The sequence below is a fragment of the Leuciscus leuciscus genome (genome assembly GCF_965113295.1).
Source record: "Leuciscus leuciscus genome assembly, chromosome: 23".
NCBI lineage: Eukaryota > Metazoa > Chordata > Actinopteri > Cypriniformes > Leuciscidae > Leuciscus > Leuciscus leuciscus.
The window spans coordinates 20,816,607-20,834,745 of NC_138747.1; the positions used below are offsets into that span (position 1 = coordinate 20,816,607).

An 18,139-nucleotide genomic window follows, 5' to 3' on the forward strand; every position below is an offset into this window, starting at 1 on the left:
GAAGGAGGTTGTTGGCCAAGATCTCGCGATACATGGCCCCATCCATCCTCCCCTCAATACGGTGCAGTCGTCCTGTCCCCTTTGCAGAAAAGCATCCCCAAAGTATGATGTTTCCACCTCCATGCTTCACGGTTGGGATGGTGTTCTTGGGGTTGTACTCATCCTTCTTCTTCCTCCAAACACGGCGAGTGGAGTTTAGACCAAAAAGCTCTATTTTTGTCTCATCAGACCACATGACCTTCTCCCATTCCTCCTCTGGATCATCCAGATGGTCATTGGCAAACTTCAGACTAGGGATGGGACGGTATGAAAATTTAATATCACGATAATAGTGACCAAAATTATCGCGATTATCAATATTATCACGGTTTTGTTAAAAACGAGATGAAAGTGTTCAAAAAGAGTTAGGGATGCACCGATTGGGAAATTCTGGGCCGATACCGATACCGATGTTTAACATAACAACTTGGCCGATGGCCGATGCCGATGCCGATGTTTTTTCTTTTTGTTATTTATTCCTTCTTTTGTGCCACGGAAACATACAAGTCTTTCGGCTCTTGATCACACTATCCTAGAATGAGCACAAATTCAATCAGACCAATTTATGAAACAAAAAAAACCTTTAATGTCACTTTCTGGTTGACAGTTATAACCTTATTTATAAGTTATTTTTCAGTTGTTATGAAGAGCAATATGAGAGAGAAATTTGGTAATCATTGTCTGACCCAACAAAAAAAACATTATAATATTCATTTTATTTTTCGTGTTCGCATTTATGAGGGAAAAAACACGGGTGAATGTTCATACCAAAATATTAAATTTTAAGCGCGCACGCGCTCTTCTGCGAGAGAGAGAGAGGGAGAGAGAGAGAGAGAGCCCCGACCGCGCGCGCGCTCTCACTCACTATTCAGAGCGGTCAAGCTTCCTCGTACTTTTTGACAAGAGTCCTTGACAGGGAGGCCAGAGTTTCTTTGCAGCTCAAGTCGGCGGCGGTGTGTACAGTTAACGCTCTATCTGTTGACGGCGCTGAGGGAAAAGCTTCCCCCACTGGAAGAAGCAGTCGCCGCCCATTTGTGTCCTCCTGCGCACCCATCAAAGCCGTGCAGAACGTCTTCAGCACTCGCGGATCGTGCATACTCCGCCGCTTCTTCTGCTACACACCATATGGTCGTTCTTTTCTCGAGAAAAGGAGTTTTCTCATAGAAAATAAATAAATAAATGCGTCATTGTACCCAGCACTTCTGAAAATGCACTTCCGAATGCGTCTCTGTCCCCAGCATATCAAACCAAACTGACGCCCATGTGACATCGGCGAATGTCATTTTTATTTCCCGATGGCCGATGGCAATTAACGAGGCAAATATCGGCCGTTACCGATGTTCAGCCGATGCATCGGTGCATCCCTAAAAAGAGTTGATGCTCACACTGAAGACATTTCTACAAGTTTTATATTTGAAAATCAACAAACAAAAAATAAAACAAGCAGCTCTATGCACTTTTTAAAGCATTTCCTTCCTTATAATGACGGTCGTCAATAGCAACGCACTATAAGACTGGCCACGTAGTGTTAAGTAGTGTTCATGACATGAATGTGGATGTGCCTTTAAGATAACTTCTATGGTGTACGTTATTGTATGCATGCTGTTTTTATGTGAGCGCGCACGCACAGTGAGAGTGAGATTGATCACGCAAAGAGGAAGATGACCGCTCTACTGCTGACCGTTGTTTTATTATGTGTTTACTTTGATTTGTAGCATGTTTTAGAGTTTTCTTTTCCCTTTTAACATTCGCTCTTCGACATGTATGTGAAGAGTGTGCTTAACTGAGAGAAAACATCTATAAAAGTCACGTGGAACTACCAGTTCATTTGCACTGTCTTGTATTCTTCATCTGGGCAGACTTCAAACTCTCTGACAGACGTTACACCATGTATCACAATGGACGCGCTCGCTCGTTTCATTCAAATACAACTTGCCGTCTTGTGTCTCCGTTTTTAATTGTATTGAAAATTAATAAATCAGAGTTGATTTATTGTTTACAGAGTTTGATAATATTGTTGTGATCATCTTGTCTGAACGATTGTTTTGTACGCTGTACATGATTTATAAAAAGGTAAGAAAACATTAATCCCAATTCAGTTCAGTTCAGTTCGAGTTTATGAACAATGTCCCCGTGATTAGCCTATGTGGTAAAAAAAAAAAAAAAAATCGGTGTAATAAGTGTATAATGAATATAAATTAGTATCCCTTAAATGTCACTCTTAATAGTCTTGTTTGAACTTGTTCGTTCGTTCGTCTTTGGCTAAGCCACTTGCTGCGAACTTTTCTTTGCGGAAGCCTCACGTTTATTGATATAAAATAGTTCAACTTAAAACAACATTTCATGCCCAATTATTTCCCAGACGTAGTTTTGGTATTGAGGTCAAAGTTAACTTGCCTTGCGTTTGCTATACAACAGTCGGTGATGGTCACACAAGACGACTCGGCAGATCTGAAGTTTCCCCCTATTGCAGCGACTTTTTCTTGTGCATGTTCTGCTGACAGGGTGACCATCCTCGATTAAGTTTCCCTCGGGACTTTTGTTAAAGCCAAAATATGACCACACATCAGAATTGGTTCTTTTAAAAGGCTGAAAAATCTCCCGAGCACGGTCACTGCCTTCCGCAATTCCTTCTTGAATAAAAAAAATAACATTGCGCGCTGCGCCTGCGTCAGACTGTTGCTGGCTGAACAGGATCTAAAATCGCGATAATCAAACACGGTTTTAATGATAATTAAATTTTAAACGATATTACTAACCGTCAGTACATTTTATCGTGGTTTATCGTGAAACCGGTAATCGTCCCATCCCTACTTCAGACGGGCCTGGACATGCGCTGGCTTGAGCAGGGGGACCTTGTGTGCGCTGCAGGATTTTAATCCATGACGGCGTAGTGTGTTACTAATGGTTTTCTTTGAGACTGTGGTCCCAGCTCTCTTCTGGTCATTGACCAGGTCCTGCCGTGTAGTTCTGGGCTGATCCCTCACCTTCCTCATGATCATCGATGCCCCACGAGGTGAGATCTTGCATGGTGCCCCAGACCGAGGGAGATTGACCGTCATCTTGAACTTCTTCCATTTTTTAATAATTGTGCCAACAGTTGTTGCCTTCTCACCAAGCTGCTTGCCTATTGTCCCTGTAGCCCATCCCAGCCTTGTGCAGGTCTACAATTTTATCCCTGATGTCCTTACACAGCTCTCTGGTCTTGGCCATTGTGGAGAGGTTGGAGTCTGTTTGTTTGATTGAGTGTGTGGACAGGTGTCTTTTATACAGGTAACGAGTTCAAACAGATGCAGTTAATACAGGTAATGAGTGGAGAACAGGAGGGCTTCTTAACCCTCTGGAGTCTGAGCGGTTTTCTGGGCCCTTGAGATGTTCTGACATGCCCTGACATTTGTGCTTTTTTCAGTTGCTTATAAACATATTAATGGCAAAGGTGTAAATTCACTCTATAAAGCACAAACAGGGCTACCATAATATGTGAGCCACGTGTATGTACATGTTTTCATTTTTGAGAGAATAATGTTTATGCGTGGATATTGAAAAAACTAAAAACTAAAATTTCTGAAATAAGGCCACAAAACACATAGTAAATATGTGTCAATAAGACTTTTGACTAATGGATGTCCTCGCCTAGAGTTTTTTCTTCAAAATTATGTGAAAATAGTCTTGCTTTATCGTTCAAATAAAACCATACATTGATTTAAATTGATGTAAAACAGGTTTTGCTTGGAAAGCCAATATGCGAGGGGGCGTGAACGAGGAGTGGTTTACACCTGAATTACCACCCACTCTGCATAATGATGAGCCATTCACACAGGTGTGACACAGTGACTGACCCACAATGCAAGGACAAAAGATATATTTAGAAGAAGACTTATATTGACCATTTAAGATTTTGCTTACATCTATCTTTCTATTTTATTAAAAAGGTTACAATTACAACAATAATTACAATTTCAACAATATTTCAAGTGTACTCTTTCTTTGTAAAAAAAAAAGATTATAGGCCTACATTTTATCTATGTATTCATTAGTTTGAATATAGTCAACATTGGAACAGCTAACATCTTAGTTGATGACTTTATTTTTGACAAAAATAGATATAGAAATTGCTAAACAAAAGCTTATTTGACGTGGCAGTATATTCTACAGTAAAAACTGTACCCAAATCTAGTCAACAAGATGTTGTCTTTCATATTTCACCTGACTGTAACGTTGTTTTCATGAAATATTAGGGCATATTGTTAATTTGCAGTTTAATACGTTGCTTATACAAATAGCCTACATTTTATTTCAACATATTTCAGTCGAATTTTCCTTTCCTCAGTATAGTAATACAGTTTGCTAAAACATCATCATTCATTCACACACGCAATTTAAATTTAACTTCTGGCAAAGATGAAGTTGACGATAGGCTATTGACTCGCGATCTTCGCAGTAGGCTAGTGAACGCACCGGAGAAATGCACATTTATTAGGCTACATAGTTTTTTGTTTTGGATGGTTTTGTTTAGAACCAGCTTTCTGTAAATATATTTCAAATTTTTTAGACATGTGAGGCGAGTAGGCTACGGTCTGGTTAATGATGATCTCCAGTTCAAGCACCTTATGTTGTGATTGCTATAGCCTATATTTACTTTAAATCCAGGAAATTTGTTAATGAAAAAAATATTAAAATTAAGATACAATTGATACAAAACGAAATTCGTTTTAAAGAAAGGATTTGTAGTTTCTGTTTTGAGGTCTCTGTGAAAGTTTGAAAGTCTTTTAGTGGCTTTCAGAGCGCTCGCGTCCATAATGGAGAACTGTCACGTAATATTGTTTTTTCCTCATAAATGCGAACACGAAAAATAAAAGACAAAAGACTTTTAAGTAAAACTTACTCCGAAATTGTGTCCTCGGCGGAATTCGCTCTTCAAAATGCTGCCGTTTGTAGTCTGAGTTACAATCTTCCTCTGAGGAAACAACTTCCTCGCTGTCCAGAATCATCTGAAGGGCGTCTTTACTGGAGAAGCGTGCCATACTCAAAACGCGATGAACTATCAGTAAGTCTGATGAAGAAACTGTGTTTTTATGGCATTGATCGGGGGGGCGTATGCGATGCATACTAGATCACCTAAACTATTTACCATTTGAATAGCGCCGGGGGCGGGGCGGCCTCAACTCATTATAGAGTTAATGAGGCAGAAGGAAAAACGGTACCTCTCCTTGCTTTCAAACGGATTACATGAGTTGAAAACATTTGTTTTTTATATAAATTACTTCATTTAAAAGAAGAGATTTCAAGCTTCATAAAGACATATCTCACGTGTCTGTGTGAGAAGTATTCGGCGAGTTATTGTATATTTTTGGACGCGTTTCAGAATGGACTACACTGACAGAGAGAAGGCAGAACTCGCTTCGTGTTTATTTTTCTTTATTTGGCGAAAAGCTAACAGGTCTGTGAGAGCCGGAATTCTTACTGGTCGGTAGGTGATCAAATACTTATGTCATGCAATAAAATGCAAAATAATTATTTTAAATAATTTTTGTTATAGATTCCGTCTCTCACAGTTGAAGAGTACCTATGATAAAAATTACAGACCTCTACATGCTTTGTAAGTGGGAAAAGGAAAACCTGCAAAATCGGCAGTGTATCAAATACTTGTTCTCCCCACTGTACATACAGTATATACATCGACCTATATAAGCAGCTCGTCTTGCCATAGGTTTCAGATTTATTCTCTTTCAGCGACGACCTTCATCTTTCACCTATTCTCCAAAAGAAGCCTTCTTGCCGCTGGAAGGGCCCCAGCAGCGTAACGAGCTGAATCAAGCAGACTACAGCAGCAAGCAGCCCGACTGATTGGTGCGCTCCCCAGCCAGCTGACTCTGCGCTGCTACAGCTGTTTCACCGTTCCTCTGCGGCTATCTGGCGATTACTATAGGCTTACTATTTTCTGTTCTCTCCGCTGACTCGGCGGCTGAGAATGACGCTCCTCCCCTGCAACTATCAGGTGAGTATAACAGAGCTTATTTTTCTAAAACAGCAACGTTTCGCTGGCGTTTGTTTAAAAATGCTGCACCTCTGAGTGCGTCGCTTGCCGGGTCCACCTCCACAAGCCGCATTCATTGAAGACAGACGCTCTCACAAAGAGAGCACAAGTTTCGCCTCGCTGTTTTCACAGCTCCTCCCCTCGTTCTCTGCCATTCTCTTTCTCTCAAGCATGAGACGAAGAAACGATGGATCCATAGGGCTGAGTGAACAGGACTTAGTGAGCTCACGCCGGTCTATCCTGCGTGTTTCACTCTCCTTGCAGCAAGGGGATTCCCTATCAGATGAGACCGATGAGCATATTCTCGTGTTGCTTGCTGGGCTCGCCCCCGCAGGCCGCGTTCATTGAAGACTGACGCTCTCCCTGGGATTCCTCAGTGCTGCCTCCACTGCTAGAGCAAGCATAGCGCTGATGGCTCTACCATGGAAAATGATGTCTCTACCCGTGGCTCAGGTAAGGTATCAGGTAAGACTCATTGAGTATATCCCTTTATAAAGAGGATCTTTCGCTGGCTGTTGTTTTACAACTCCACGCCAATGAGCGAGTCACTTGTCAGAGTCTCGCCTCGCTGCACTCACGTTCCGCCACTCAGCAACAAAACAGGTGCCGAAGCAGAGCCAAATGCCACGCCTCCGCTCGGTCAAGCGCTACCCATTTAATCTCTATGCTGTAACAGGTACTGTTCTCCCACCTCAGTGCGAGACGCAGCCTGTAATGCTTAAACTATCAGGTCGCCTTTGCAACAAGGTGAACCATGGCTGCATCAGAGCCCTGGCCCCTTGGAAGGACCTCAGCTGTTACTGGACTGGAGTAAACATGGGGTTGGTCCCGAGGAGGAAGGTGGTTACTGCTGACGCTTACAACACGGGTTGGGGAGCTCTGTGTTCGAGGGCAGGCTGTCTTCCGGCTCCTGGTCGAGCATGGAAAAACGGCTGCATATCAACTGCCTGGAGATGATGGCGGTTTTTCTGGCCCTCAAAACCTTCCTCCCAGACCTGACAGGGCACCACGTCTTAGTCCGGTCAATAAATATGTCAGTGGTGCCCTACAAAAACCCTATGATGTTGGGAACCCTATGGTGCCCTATGATGTTCAAATCAAACTCGCATGTTTACCGACCTAAGTGGACTCTGGTCGAGGCCTCGGTAAACACGTGAGTTTGATTTGAACATCATACTCTAGGATTCCCCTGCCGTCGGGACATATAAAACGATTAACGTACTGTAGCTAAATGGACTAATTCAGTGACATAAAAGACCAAACTCTTACCTTATTGGGGATGTGGGCTATACTATATAGGCTACAGGCATACATATGGACTCAGAATATGAACATACGCAAAGTTTCCCAGTGAAATACTGGCATAAAGTTGGCTTGACATTGGACGTTTGATATTCTCAAATTTAGGGACTGTCTCTAAAGACACATACGACATTGGTATACATGTTTCTAACTTGAATAGCATTTGAAGAGAATGACAGTGACAGACACATATTTGTTGTACATATTTGCACTCATTCTTACATTTGCAGTACAACATCAATTAGGCGTTTGCAACTTCTTAAATCTGTCACTGCAATTTAAAATCTTTGTGTCTAATTGTATTTCTGTGAATGACACTTTACAAATTTGTGACTACTTGTCTGCAACTTCAAATTCAGAATACATGTTTGTGGCTATTGTCTGCGAGTGCAAATCTCAACATTCTCAACATTGCAAATCTCAACATGTACTTTTTGACAACTCTACTTCCTTGTCTGTTAATTGTCTATTTGTAAAACATGTAATTGCAAAAGAATGTATTAAGCAGTGTTCATTTGTTAAATTAAATAAAATAAAACGCTGTTTTTAATCAGGCAAACTGATCATCTGTTTCATCTTATTATTTATAATAATGAGCTGTAACCTCCAACCCGTCTAGGACAACCCCTCTCTCCCCTGTCTCCTTGAACAGGTTTGATCGAGAATGTAAAATGGAAATAACGATTATAAATTCCAACACCGATCAGTACTTTAATAATGTAAAAACTAACTTGTTTTATACTACCAGTAATAAGTAATAACAAACACTGTGTAACTGATGGTGTTAAGGGTTAATAAATGAAAGTGCAAATTGACAGCGTTTTCTTTTCAGTTAAAGCGCTGTAAAGGACGCTGTTTTAGGTGATAAAGAGTGCCACAATTTACAGCGTTTTTTCGGTCGGTTAAAGAGCCGCAATGGACGCCGTTTTAGCTGATAAAGAGAGCCGCAATTGACAGCGTTTTCTGGTCAAAGGACGGCGTTTAAGGTGATAAAGAGAATCTGGAAGTTCGACAGTATTGATTTTTTTTTTTTATTCAGCAGCATTCCTTGCTGTAAGGGAGAAATTAATGCATCAGCAAAGTTTTAAAAAATATATATTGGAACACGACATCATATTGCTTACATGTTAGGATGAGACCAAATATAATTCTATTTTGTATTTTTTGCAATAACTGTACATTTCTTTTTCTTTTTTTATTAAAACCAAGTAGAAATATAATCAAGTTAGTGTTTTTACGCATTTTTACATTTAATTCCAAAATAATAGCTAAAAGCAGTAACATTTTAAACAATGTATATTATTTGTTGTTTGAACTAATGTTCAGCTTTATTTTTAATAGTCAACTTAATAGTGACTAATAGTTAATAGTCATAAAGCTTGTACACACTGGTCACAGACATGAAGATGTACCTTTAATTTCACCAAGCTGAGCTGATTGCTCATTAAAAAACCCACAGTCATCATGTTTCATGTTTTCAGCCCATTTCAAGTTTGATTTTGATGTGACAAAGCAGTGAAATGGCTGAGTTGTTTACTTACTTTTTAATTAGTCCATTAAAGGATTAGTTCACTTTAAAATGAAAATAGCCCTTGATTTACTCACCCTCAAGCCATCCTAGGTGTATATGACTTTCTTCTTTCAGACGAATCAATCGGAGTAATATTACAAAATATCCTGGCTCTTCCAAGTTTCATAATGGCAGTGGATTGCAACCAACAGATTGAAGCTCAAAAACGTGCATCCATCCATCATAAACAAACTCCAAACGGCTCCTGTGGGTTAATAAAGGCATTCTGAAGCAAAACGATGAGTTTGTAAGAAAAATATCATTTTGCAAACTAACTTTAGCTGGACAATAACTTTATTCTAGAGCTGCTATAAAGCCAAAACACTTTACTTTAATTTCCTATTATCAATGTAAAGCTGCTTTGGAACAATCTACATTGTTAAAAGCGCTATATAAATGAAGATGACTTGCTTCAGAAGGCCTTTATATTAACCCACAGGAGCCGTTTGGCGTTCGTTAACGATGGATGGATGCACGTTTTTGAGCTTCAATCTGTTGGTTGCAATCCACTGCCATTATAAGACTTGGAAGAGCCAGGATATTTTTTTTAATATAACTCTGATTGTATTCGTCTGAAAGAAGAAAGGCATATACACATAAGATGGCTTGAGGGTGAGTAAACCATGGGCTAATTTTCATTTGAAAGTGAACTACTCCTTTAACGCCATCATTACCTTCGTGCAGGCCAATGAAAATGCGCATGAAATAAAGAGGTGGGATTTATCGCACGAACCAATCATATCCAATTATAACCAATCATATCCAATCAGAGTGATGGAGGCATTGCCTCCTCTCACGTGACTTTCCCCCCATTCATTCTCAATTACCCCCCACTAAACTCTCCATACGCTTTAGGGTGTCTGTTTTAAGTCAATGGGGACATAAGAGGCCCGCCTCCCACTATAATGCTTTCCTGTAGCTCAGTGGTAAGAGCATTGCGTTAACAACGCAAGGTTGTGGGTTCGATCCCAGGGGATTGCACAACACATACCTATGTATAAATGTATAGGATAATGCAATGTAAGTCTCTTTGGATAAAAGCGTCTGCCAAATGCATAAATGTAAATGTAAATAACTTAACCTGCGGGTGTTGCTGTTGGGGACTGTTACTTCATAAAAACGAGTGACTTTTACACTTTTTAAAGGATTAGTTCACTTCAGAACTAAAATTTCCGGATAATTTACTCACTCTCATGTCATCTAAGATGTTCATGTCTTTCTTTCTGCAGTCGAAAAGAAATTAAGGTTTTTGAGGTAAACATTCCAGGATTTTTCTCCATATAGTGGACTTCAATGGCAACCAATGAGTTGAAGGTCCAGATTGCAGTTTGTATGCAGCTTCAAAGGGCTCTACATAATCCCAGCCGAGGAATAAGGGTCTTATCTAGCAAAACGATCGGTCATCACGTAATCACGTTGGAAAGGTCAGCAAAAGTACAGTGGTAGGGCGAAAAACGTTCTCCTCCAACTTCAAAATCGTCCGACATCGTTGTTTTACCTTTTTTTCTCAAAGAGCATTTGATTTAGTCTTTGCACGTTCGCTTTGTATATACTGGATCAATATTTTCGCCTACAATTGACCTTTCCAACGTGATGACGTAATGCATGGTGCATCGCAGAGCTCTGCATGATGAGCATTTGTGGTTAAAAAGATAAAAAAATACATTTAAAATTTTGTATTATTTTTTTGAAAATGGCAGATCGTTTCTCTAGATAAGACCCTTATTGCTCGGCCGGGATCGTGTAGAGCCCTTTGTAGCTGCATTGAAACTGCAATTTGGACCATCATGATTGATGCGTTGGTTGCCATTGAAGTCCACCATATAGAGAAAAATCCTGGAATGTTTTCCTCAAAAAAACGTAATTTCTTTTTGACTGAAGAAATAAAGACATAAACATCTTGGATGACATGGGGGTGAGTAAATTATCTGGACATTTTCATTCTGAAGTGAACTAATCCTTTAATGTTACATTTTGTAATATTTGCGCTGTTGTATTTTTGTAATATCGATTATGTTCTCATCCAGTTTTTTTGAGGAGACAAAGAGCCTCCCTTGCCTCCTCGGAGGAAATGTATATTTTTGTTTGTTTTATTGATGTTTAATGCAGTTAAAATGCCATAATTACATAATTAAAAATCTGCCATTATGACAACTTCCTTAACAAATGTTACCTCTCGTGTCATTATTTTATCATATTTTGTAACAATAGCCAGATACATTTCAGAAATTAATTTAAAGCTATTTGCTTGTGCATTTGTAGAGAATTCATTTGATCCTGCAAAAATAGCCTCTAAGCTTAGGGAATTGGGTGATGATTATGATGAAAAAGTGATCCAGCCACTGATGAAGAATGTGCAGAGAGCTGCAGCTGATCAGGTGAGTCCAAATGGTCCATCTTCATTTAACAATCAACAATTCTAAAGAACGTTTGTATCAGTTTGTGAACATTGGATATTTTATCGGTTACTTTGTTCCCAAATCACTAATTAGAGGTCGGTCAATATATAGATTTTGCCAATTCTGTTATCAGCAATAATCCACAGCGAAAGTTTATTCTATTTGCATTCCGGGAGCGGCAGAGAAGGGTCCGCTATCAGTACACAGTACGAGAGCGGCCTCTAAAGGCTTAGTAAAAACTATCACTGCTCCCTTGTTTTGACACTTTTTTTTTTTTTTTTTTACTTTTTTTTTTTATGTCATGATTATTGCATATTGAATATTTATTTATTTATTTTTGAAAACAATACCAATATCGGCTCTATGTAAAGACCACAAATTTGTGAAAGTCACGCGCATGCGTATTACATGTTCAGTCTGTAGGCGCATAGTTTTTCTTTACAAAGTGGCACCGCCAACTACTGGCCTGACATGAATAATACAGCGTTTTTAATCGTTTCTGCGGATCCGTGTGAACAGCGATCATTTTGACATCGATAGTCATTTGTCTGTGAAAAAATGCAAAGGAAACACATTTCAGTTTTTAGTACATTGTTGTTGTGTAAACAAACCCTTAGTCAGGCCCGGTTCTACAGGGGTGCTAGAGGAGGACCCTCGAAAGCAAGAGCACCCTCAGTTAATACTGTAATTATATCATATTGGCAAACACTCCAGTGCGTATTTGTGTTTAAGTTCTGGATAACGTCAAAGGTTTCTATTTACAACGTCTTTTTGTAGCGTTGAACAATTTAGTCATTCACAGACTGCAGACTTGAACGCAGAACCAATCAGAGGTTTTTAAGTTTGTCAGAAGTTTTTGGGAGTTTTTGTCCAGTGCTGACTCTAAAGTTCTGCATGCTCGCAAATCCTCTCATTATAACTAGCGAAGTGTAGACACGATGTAAATAAGATATCCATTGAGCAGTATAGAGAGCTTCATTGATTATATATAACTTTGTGAGATAGCGAAGAACTGAGATGAGGGACAGCTTTTTAGGAAATTATATAGGGAGCGCTCTTTACTTTTCATGCTGAAAAGAAGACCCAATGACCATGTACACGTTGCAAAGATTCGAAGGGTAGGACCTGTTAAATGCCACCTGTTTCAAACAAGTCATATATATATATATATATATATATATATATATTCTTTTCAGCTATTGGTACAGCATTGCTATTGGTTTAATTTTCTTCCCTGAAACTAGTAAAAGTGAGACTTCTTGAGCAACCTAAAAATGTATGCAGTAGTTTTTGTTTGGTTCTGATAGCTACAAATCTTTTTACTTAAATTATATGGTAACATGACAAAGTGAATTGTGTCAATGTTTAATGTTTGACAACAACTGTAGTTAATAACACCTGTGTTTTCTCTAGGTGGTGACTGTGTTCACTGATAGCGTGGACAGCATGTGTAAGATGTGGGTTGTGGAAAGAGCAGAAGTGGCCTCGGAAAAGCAGCTCCTCAAGGCTGCCATCACACTAGGAGTCTATGTGAAAGAAACCTGCCCTGACATGACAAATGTAGTCGAGGTCGCTATGACGGGATTCATCAACAACCGTCTAACAAACTGGATTGCGGAGCAAGGTGGCTGGGTGAGGACAGTTTTATCAGATGTTATGTTCAAAAACTTAAAAGTATACTTGGACGATAAAACTACTAAACTTGTAGTTTACTGAGAGTAAGTGTACTTTCATAAACTAAAAAATGTTCTACAAATATTTGACTAGTAAACTATCAGTATACTTAAGTTCACTTGTATTATAGTTGCAGTACAAACGAAAAACTTGGTTGTAAACTAGTTGTGTACTCAAAGTTTACTACTGTTACACTTAAGGTATTCTTAAAAGTATACTTTCATACACTAAAAAGTGGGGCAATTTAATCTCAAGTAGTATTGAAACCCTACAGTATACTTCTAGTACATTGATATTAGCATAAAAGTTTTCTTAAAAATATACTTGAACTTTACTTAAGTATACTTAATAAAATGAACATGAAGTATACTTATTTTTCGTAAGGGATTGTATTTAATAGGCATTCAGTGGGTAGTCCTTAAACATGTTGATCTTACACACAGCCTCAGAGGTGACCACTTAAACAAAGCATCTAAAGTCAATAAAGAAAATCAATCCCAACTGTGAGTTCCAGCAGACCCAGCAGTCCCGGTAAATAAAATTATCCCCAAATGGTGTAAGCAGCACTTGGGGTCTCATTTTTAAAACTGTGCGTAGGATCCTTACTAAAAGTGTGCGTGCGTCCGAAAGCCAAAAATTGCGTACGACAAAAAATATTCAAACTTATAAAACCTTTCGTACGCCAGAACCTGCGCAAAATTCCCTTTATAAAACCCAGTCAGCAGAAGATTGCGTCTCCACCCCGTCTCCTCCCCGAAATAACCATACATGGAGCTTACAACGCCTCGGTTTACTATGCATATCCTCATCTGCATATAATTTGCATATGCATATTTATCTGCGTGATACCATGTTTAACGGTACAAGACATTTGAAAATATGAGATACGGATGAGCCGTCTCCTTGCCTTGTTTTTGAATAAATAAATCAAAATAGTATAAAATACAATTCAGATAAAGTTTTTCTCAATCTTTTCCACTGGCCAAATAGTATTTTTAATTGCTTTATAGTTTTAACAGATAGGCCTTATTGTACATTATTGATTATTATTTGCGCAAAAATATTTTCTCAGACCATGAGGTCTGCTATTATCATGCGCTAGGCAATCCTCGCTCTACACTTGAAAAGTGTTCAAAAGCATTGCATCAACCACAAATATTTATATTTATTAGAATATCAAAAATGTTGTAGCCTAACTTCTCCGTAATGATTTTATGTAATTTAAAGGTCCCATATTGTACACCTTTCTGAAGTTTTATTTTAGGTTTTGATGTCCTTAAGAATTATATATTTGCGGTATAAGTACCAAAAACCACCCCAATAAATGTTTACAGCTCCTTTCTCAGGAGCTCTGCTAAGAACAGGTCGATTAATATTCATGAGCCTCTCTTCTGATTGGCCTGTTTTTTTCTGAGTGATGCACGGCCAGGCCAACCACAGGTAACTAGGGTCATGTAGGGTCACTAGGGTCAACCTAAAAAACCTCATACAGGGTTTTTCCTGGCTGAAAATGAGGCGGAGGTGGCAAAATCCGATAGCTCGGTACCTCTAGGGGGGTCCGGGGGCATGCCCCCCCGGAAGAAAATTTTGTACATTTTAAAGATAAATGCATTAATCTGGTGCATCTTTTTATGTATAATGACCACTAGAAGGTGAAAAAAAAAACACTTTTTACAAGCATGTATTTATTTATTTTTAGGTATTTTAATAATCAGATCATTTTATTTTATTTACAGTTCATAGGGGGCCATGAAATTACAAAACAGTACTAGTAAATTACGTGACTGCTACTTGTGATAGCTTATTTTATAAAAACGGCAGAAGAATTTCGGCTATTGCCTAAGTCAGGCTGGCTCTATGGATATATTTTAAGTAACCTAACTAGTTTGAGAGCCGAAGCTTAAGAAAAACAGTATCCAGGGTTCGTACGTTTTGAAAAAACCTGGAAAAGTTATGGAATTTGAAAAATGCAAATTCCAGGCCTGGAAAGGTTTTGAAAAAATAAAAAGACCCAGAAAGTTTTGGAAAAGTCATGGAATTTTTTTTTAACACAGCATAATATGTGATTAATACCAAAACTGTTTAATAAAAAAAATAATTCGCGTTGTCTTAACGTCCTTATATTCGGGCGGCATAACGTTCAGTTCACTTCCGATTCACTCACTTGTTGCGATGTTGCCTGAGGCGAAGTCGGTGCTGACAGAAATTTAATTGAAATGCCATGCAGGAAAGTGGCACGAGCATGCTAAAGTTTTGCAAGCACCGGTGGGTCGAGAATGTTAACGTAGCGGAAAGAGGATACGCAGCATAAAAGCCTACGTATGTCTCCAGCACGCGAGAGGAGAGAAGAAAACGAGTAAATGTCAGTTCAATTGTAAGTTCATTCTTTATGTGCCTAGGTGTGTGCGATATTGTCTATGAACTATGATGATATTGTAATCATTGTTTTAACTATGTACGAGGCACTGCGAGTGCGAGCTGACATCGCGTTTGTCTCTCATGCTTGCTTTCACTGCGTGATATGTGTCGGTGCAGTTATAGATGTCCCCAAATGAGTTTTTGTCTTATATTTATATCATATTATGTTGTTATATTAGAATATCACATGAGCAAGAGTGCCGTTCTGTGCATAATTGCAAATGTGCTATTTATTTTATACAACAGTTAAATTAACAATAAAGTTAACATTGTGAGTTACTTTTTGGACACAATATAGTCAATTTTCACTTTATATCGCCGACGAGAATTTCATAATGAAGCCGTAGTCCAACAGACATCGATGATTTTTTTATTTTTATTTTTTTATTTAATGAAATCCGCGTTTTGAACGAATCATTTTAACGATTCAATGAACAATCACTTGTTTTTCTGAATGAATCAGCCGTTTGAACAAATCGGTTGAATAAATGACTCCAACAACTCGCTTATTAAGACAGTGACTTGCCGCCACCTACTGGTGGTTTTAGTTTCATATTTAAAGTATCCTTTAACCCCCTGAGGTCTACGGTATCGCCGGCGATACCAGCTCGCTTTTTTTTTATTAGTGTAAAAGAAACTCATAAATACTCTGTTGACTTTGATTTTCCATAGGAGTTTCATACATCAATCGATTCTGTTAAATGTGTATTATTTTTGTGTATACTCACAATAAAAACAAAGTGTTGTGCTTTTTGCCAAATAAAGAAAAATAAACACGAAGCGAGTTCTGCCTTCTCTCTGCCAGTGAAGTCCATTCTGAAACGCGTCCGAAAATTAACAATAACTCAGCGAATACTCAGTCAAACAGACATACAGACACACAGGCATGAAGCTTGAATTCTCTTCTTTTAAATGAAGTAATTTATATAAAAAGCTAATATTCTCATCTTGTGAAATCTGTATTAAAAGAGAGCGATTCCAGTCGAGCTCATCTCATCTCATTACGTTATAATCGGCCACGCCCACGGAGAGCGTGCGCTATTCAAACGCAAATGGCTGAGGCAATCCTGTGAACGCCCCCATCAGCTCGAGAAAACACACAAGTTTATTTAGATCATTGTTTACACCGTCTTGCAGCGCTGTGAGGAATAATACTAATGGAAAATGTCCCTCAGAAGTGCGGGTATATCGAGGAGCGAGCTGAGGAATACTGTAAGTTTTTTCCTTCTCACGTGAATTTCTTCACGTGGGTTTCTGTTTATGAATGAATAAACGGCAGAGATGCGCGCTGTTTACCACAGCTGGCAAAGACAGTTTAAATTTAAATCGCGTGTGTGAATGAATGATGATGTTTTAGCAAACTGCATTGCTATACTGAGATCAGTAAACATCGACTGAATGTTGAAATAAAATGTAGGCTATTTGTATAAGCAACGTATTAAACTGCAAATTAACAATATGCCCTAATATTTCATGAAAACAACGTTACAGTCAGACGAAATATGAAAGACAACATTTTGTTGACTAGATTTGGGTACAGTTTTTACTGTAGAATATACTGCCACATCAAATAAGCTTTTGTTTAGCAATTTCTATATATAAAATACTATTTTTGTCAAAAATAAAGTCATCAACTAAGATGTTAGCTGTGCCAATGTTGGTTATAGTCAAACTAATGAATACATAGATAAAATGTAGGCCTATAATCATTTTTTTTACAAAGAAAGAGTACACTTGAAATATTGTTGAAATTGTAATTATTGTTGTAATTGTAACCGTTTTAATAAAATAGCAAAACTTATTTACAAGATAGATGTAAGCAAAATCTTAAATGGTCAATATAAGTCTTCTTCTAAATATATCTTTTGTCCTTGCATTGTGGCTCAGTCAGTGTCACACCTGAGTGAATGGCTAATTATGCAGAGTGGGTGTATTCTAAGGTGTAAACCACTCCTCGTTCACACCCCCTCGCATATTGGCTTTCCAAGCAAAACCTGTTTTACATCAATTTAAATCAATGTATGGTTTTATGTGAACGATAAAGCAAGACTATTTTCACATAATTTTGAAGAAAAAACTATAGGCGACGACATCCATTAGTCAAAAGTCTTATTGCCACATATTTAGTATGTGTTTTGTGGCCTTATTTCAAAAAATTAATTCAGATCAATTAATTTTTAGTTTTTTCGATAACCACGCATAAACATTATTCTCTCAAAAATGAAAACATGTACATACATGTGGCTCACATATTATTGTAGTCCTGTTTGTGCTATATAGAGTGAATTTACACCTTTGCCATTAATATGTTTATAAGCAACTGAAAAAAGCACAAATGTCAGAGCATGTCAGAACACCCCCAGGGCCCAAAAAAACGCTCAGACTCCAGAGGGTTAATACTGAGGACACTGTACATGTATTTTATCCTGTCCTTCAAAGATCTTGCACTTTATTTTGGATTGTACCACATAAATTGTCATCCATTTTATTGTTAAACCTCTGAGGGTAAACTTTAACACATATTTTTATTCTTATAATGTCGACTGACATTTTCAGGAATACATAGTCATGGAAATGTGCCGAAAAGTCATGGAAAAGTTATGGAAAAGTCATGGAAAAGTATTGGTTAAAATGTGTATGAACCCTGAGTATCGGTACCTGGCTGTGACAAGTGAAGGCACTTCGATGCTGCAGAGAAGG

General features: G+C 38.4%; 1 protein-coding gene and 1 long non-coding RNA gene across 2 annotated transcripts in view; both read left to right on the forward strand.

Moving 5' to 3' along the window:
- Positions 1-18,139, forward strand: part of LOC309488525 (bcl-2-like protein 15) — a 49,583-nt gene that overhangs the window by 14,708 nt on the left and 16,736 nt on the right. The window contains exons 2-3 of the mRNA XM_082156803.1: positions 11,211-11,326; positions 12,761-12,979. Of these exons, the coding sequence (XP_082012929.1) occupies positions 11,211-11,326; positions 12,761-12,979 (335 nt within the window). The remainder of the gene's footprint in view (positions 1-11,210; positions 11,327-12,760; positions 12,980-18,139) is intronic.
- LOC309488562 lies at positions 307-7,937 on the forward strand. Its single transcript, XR_014202186.1, has 2 exons — positions 307-403; positions 1,414-7,937. It is a non-coding gene; the product is annotated as an uncharacterized lncRNA (long non-coding RNA).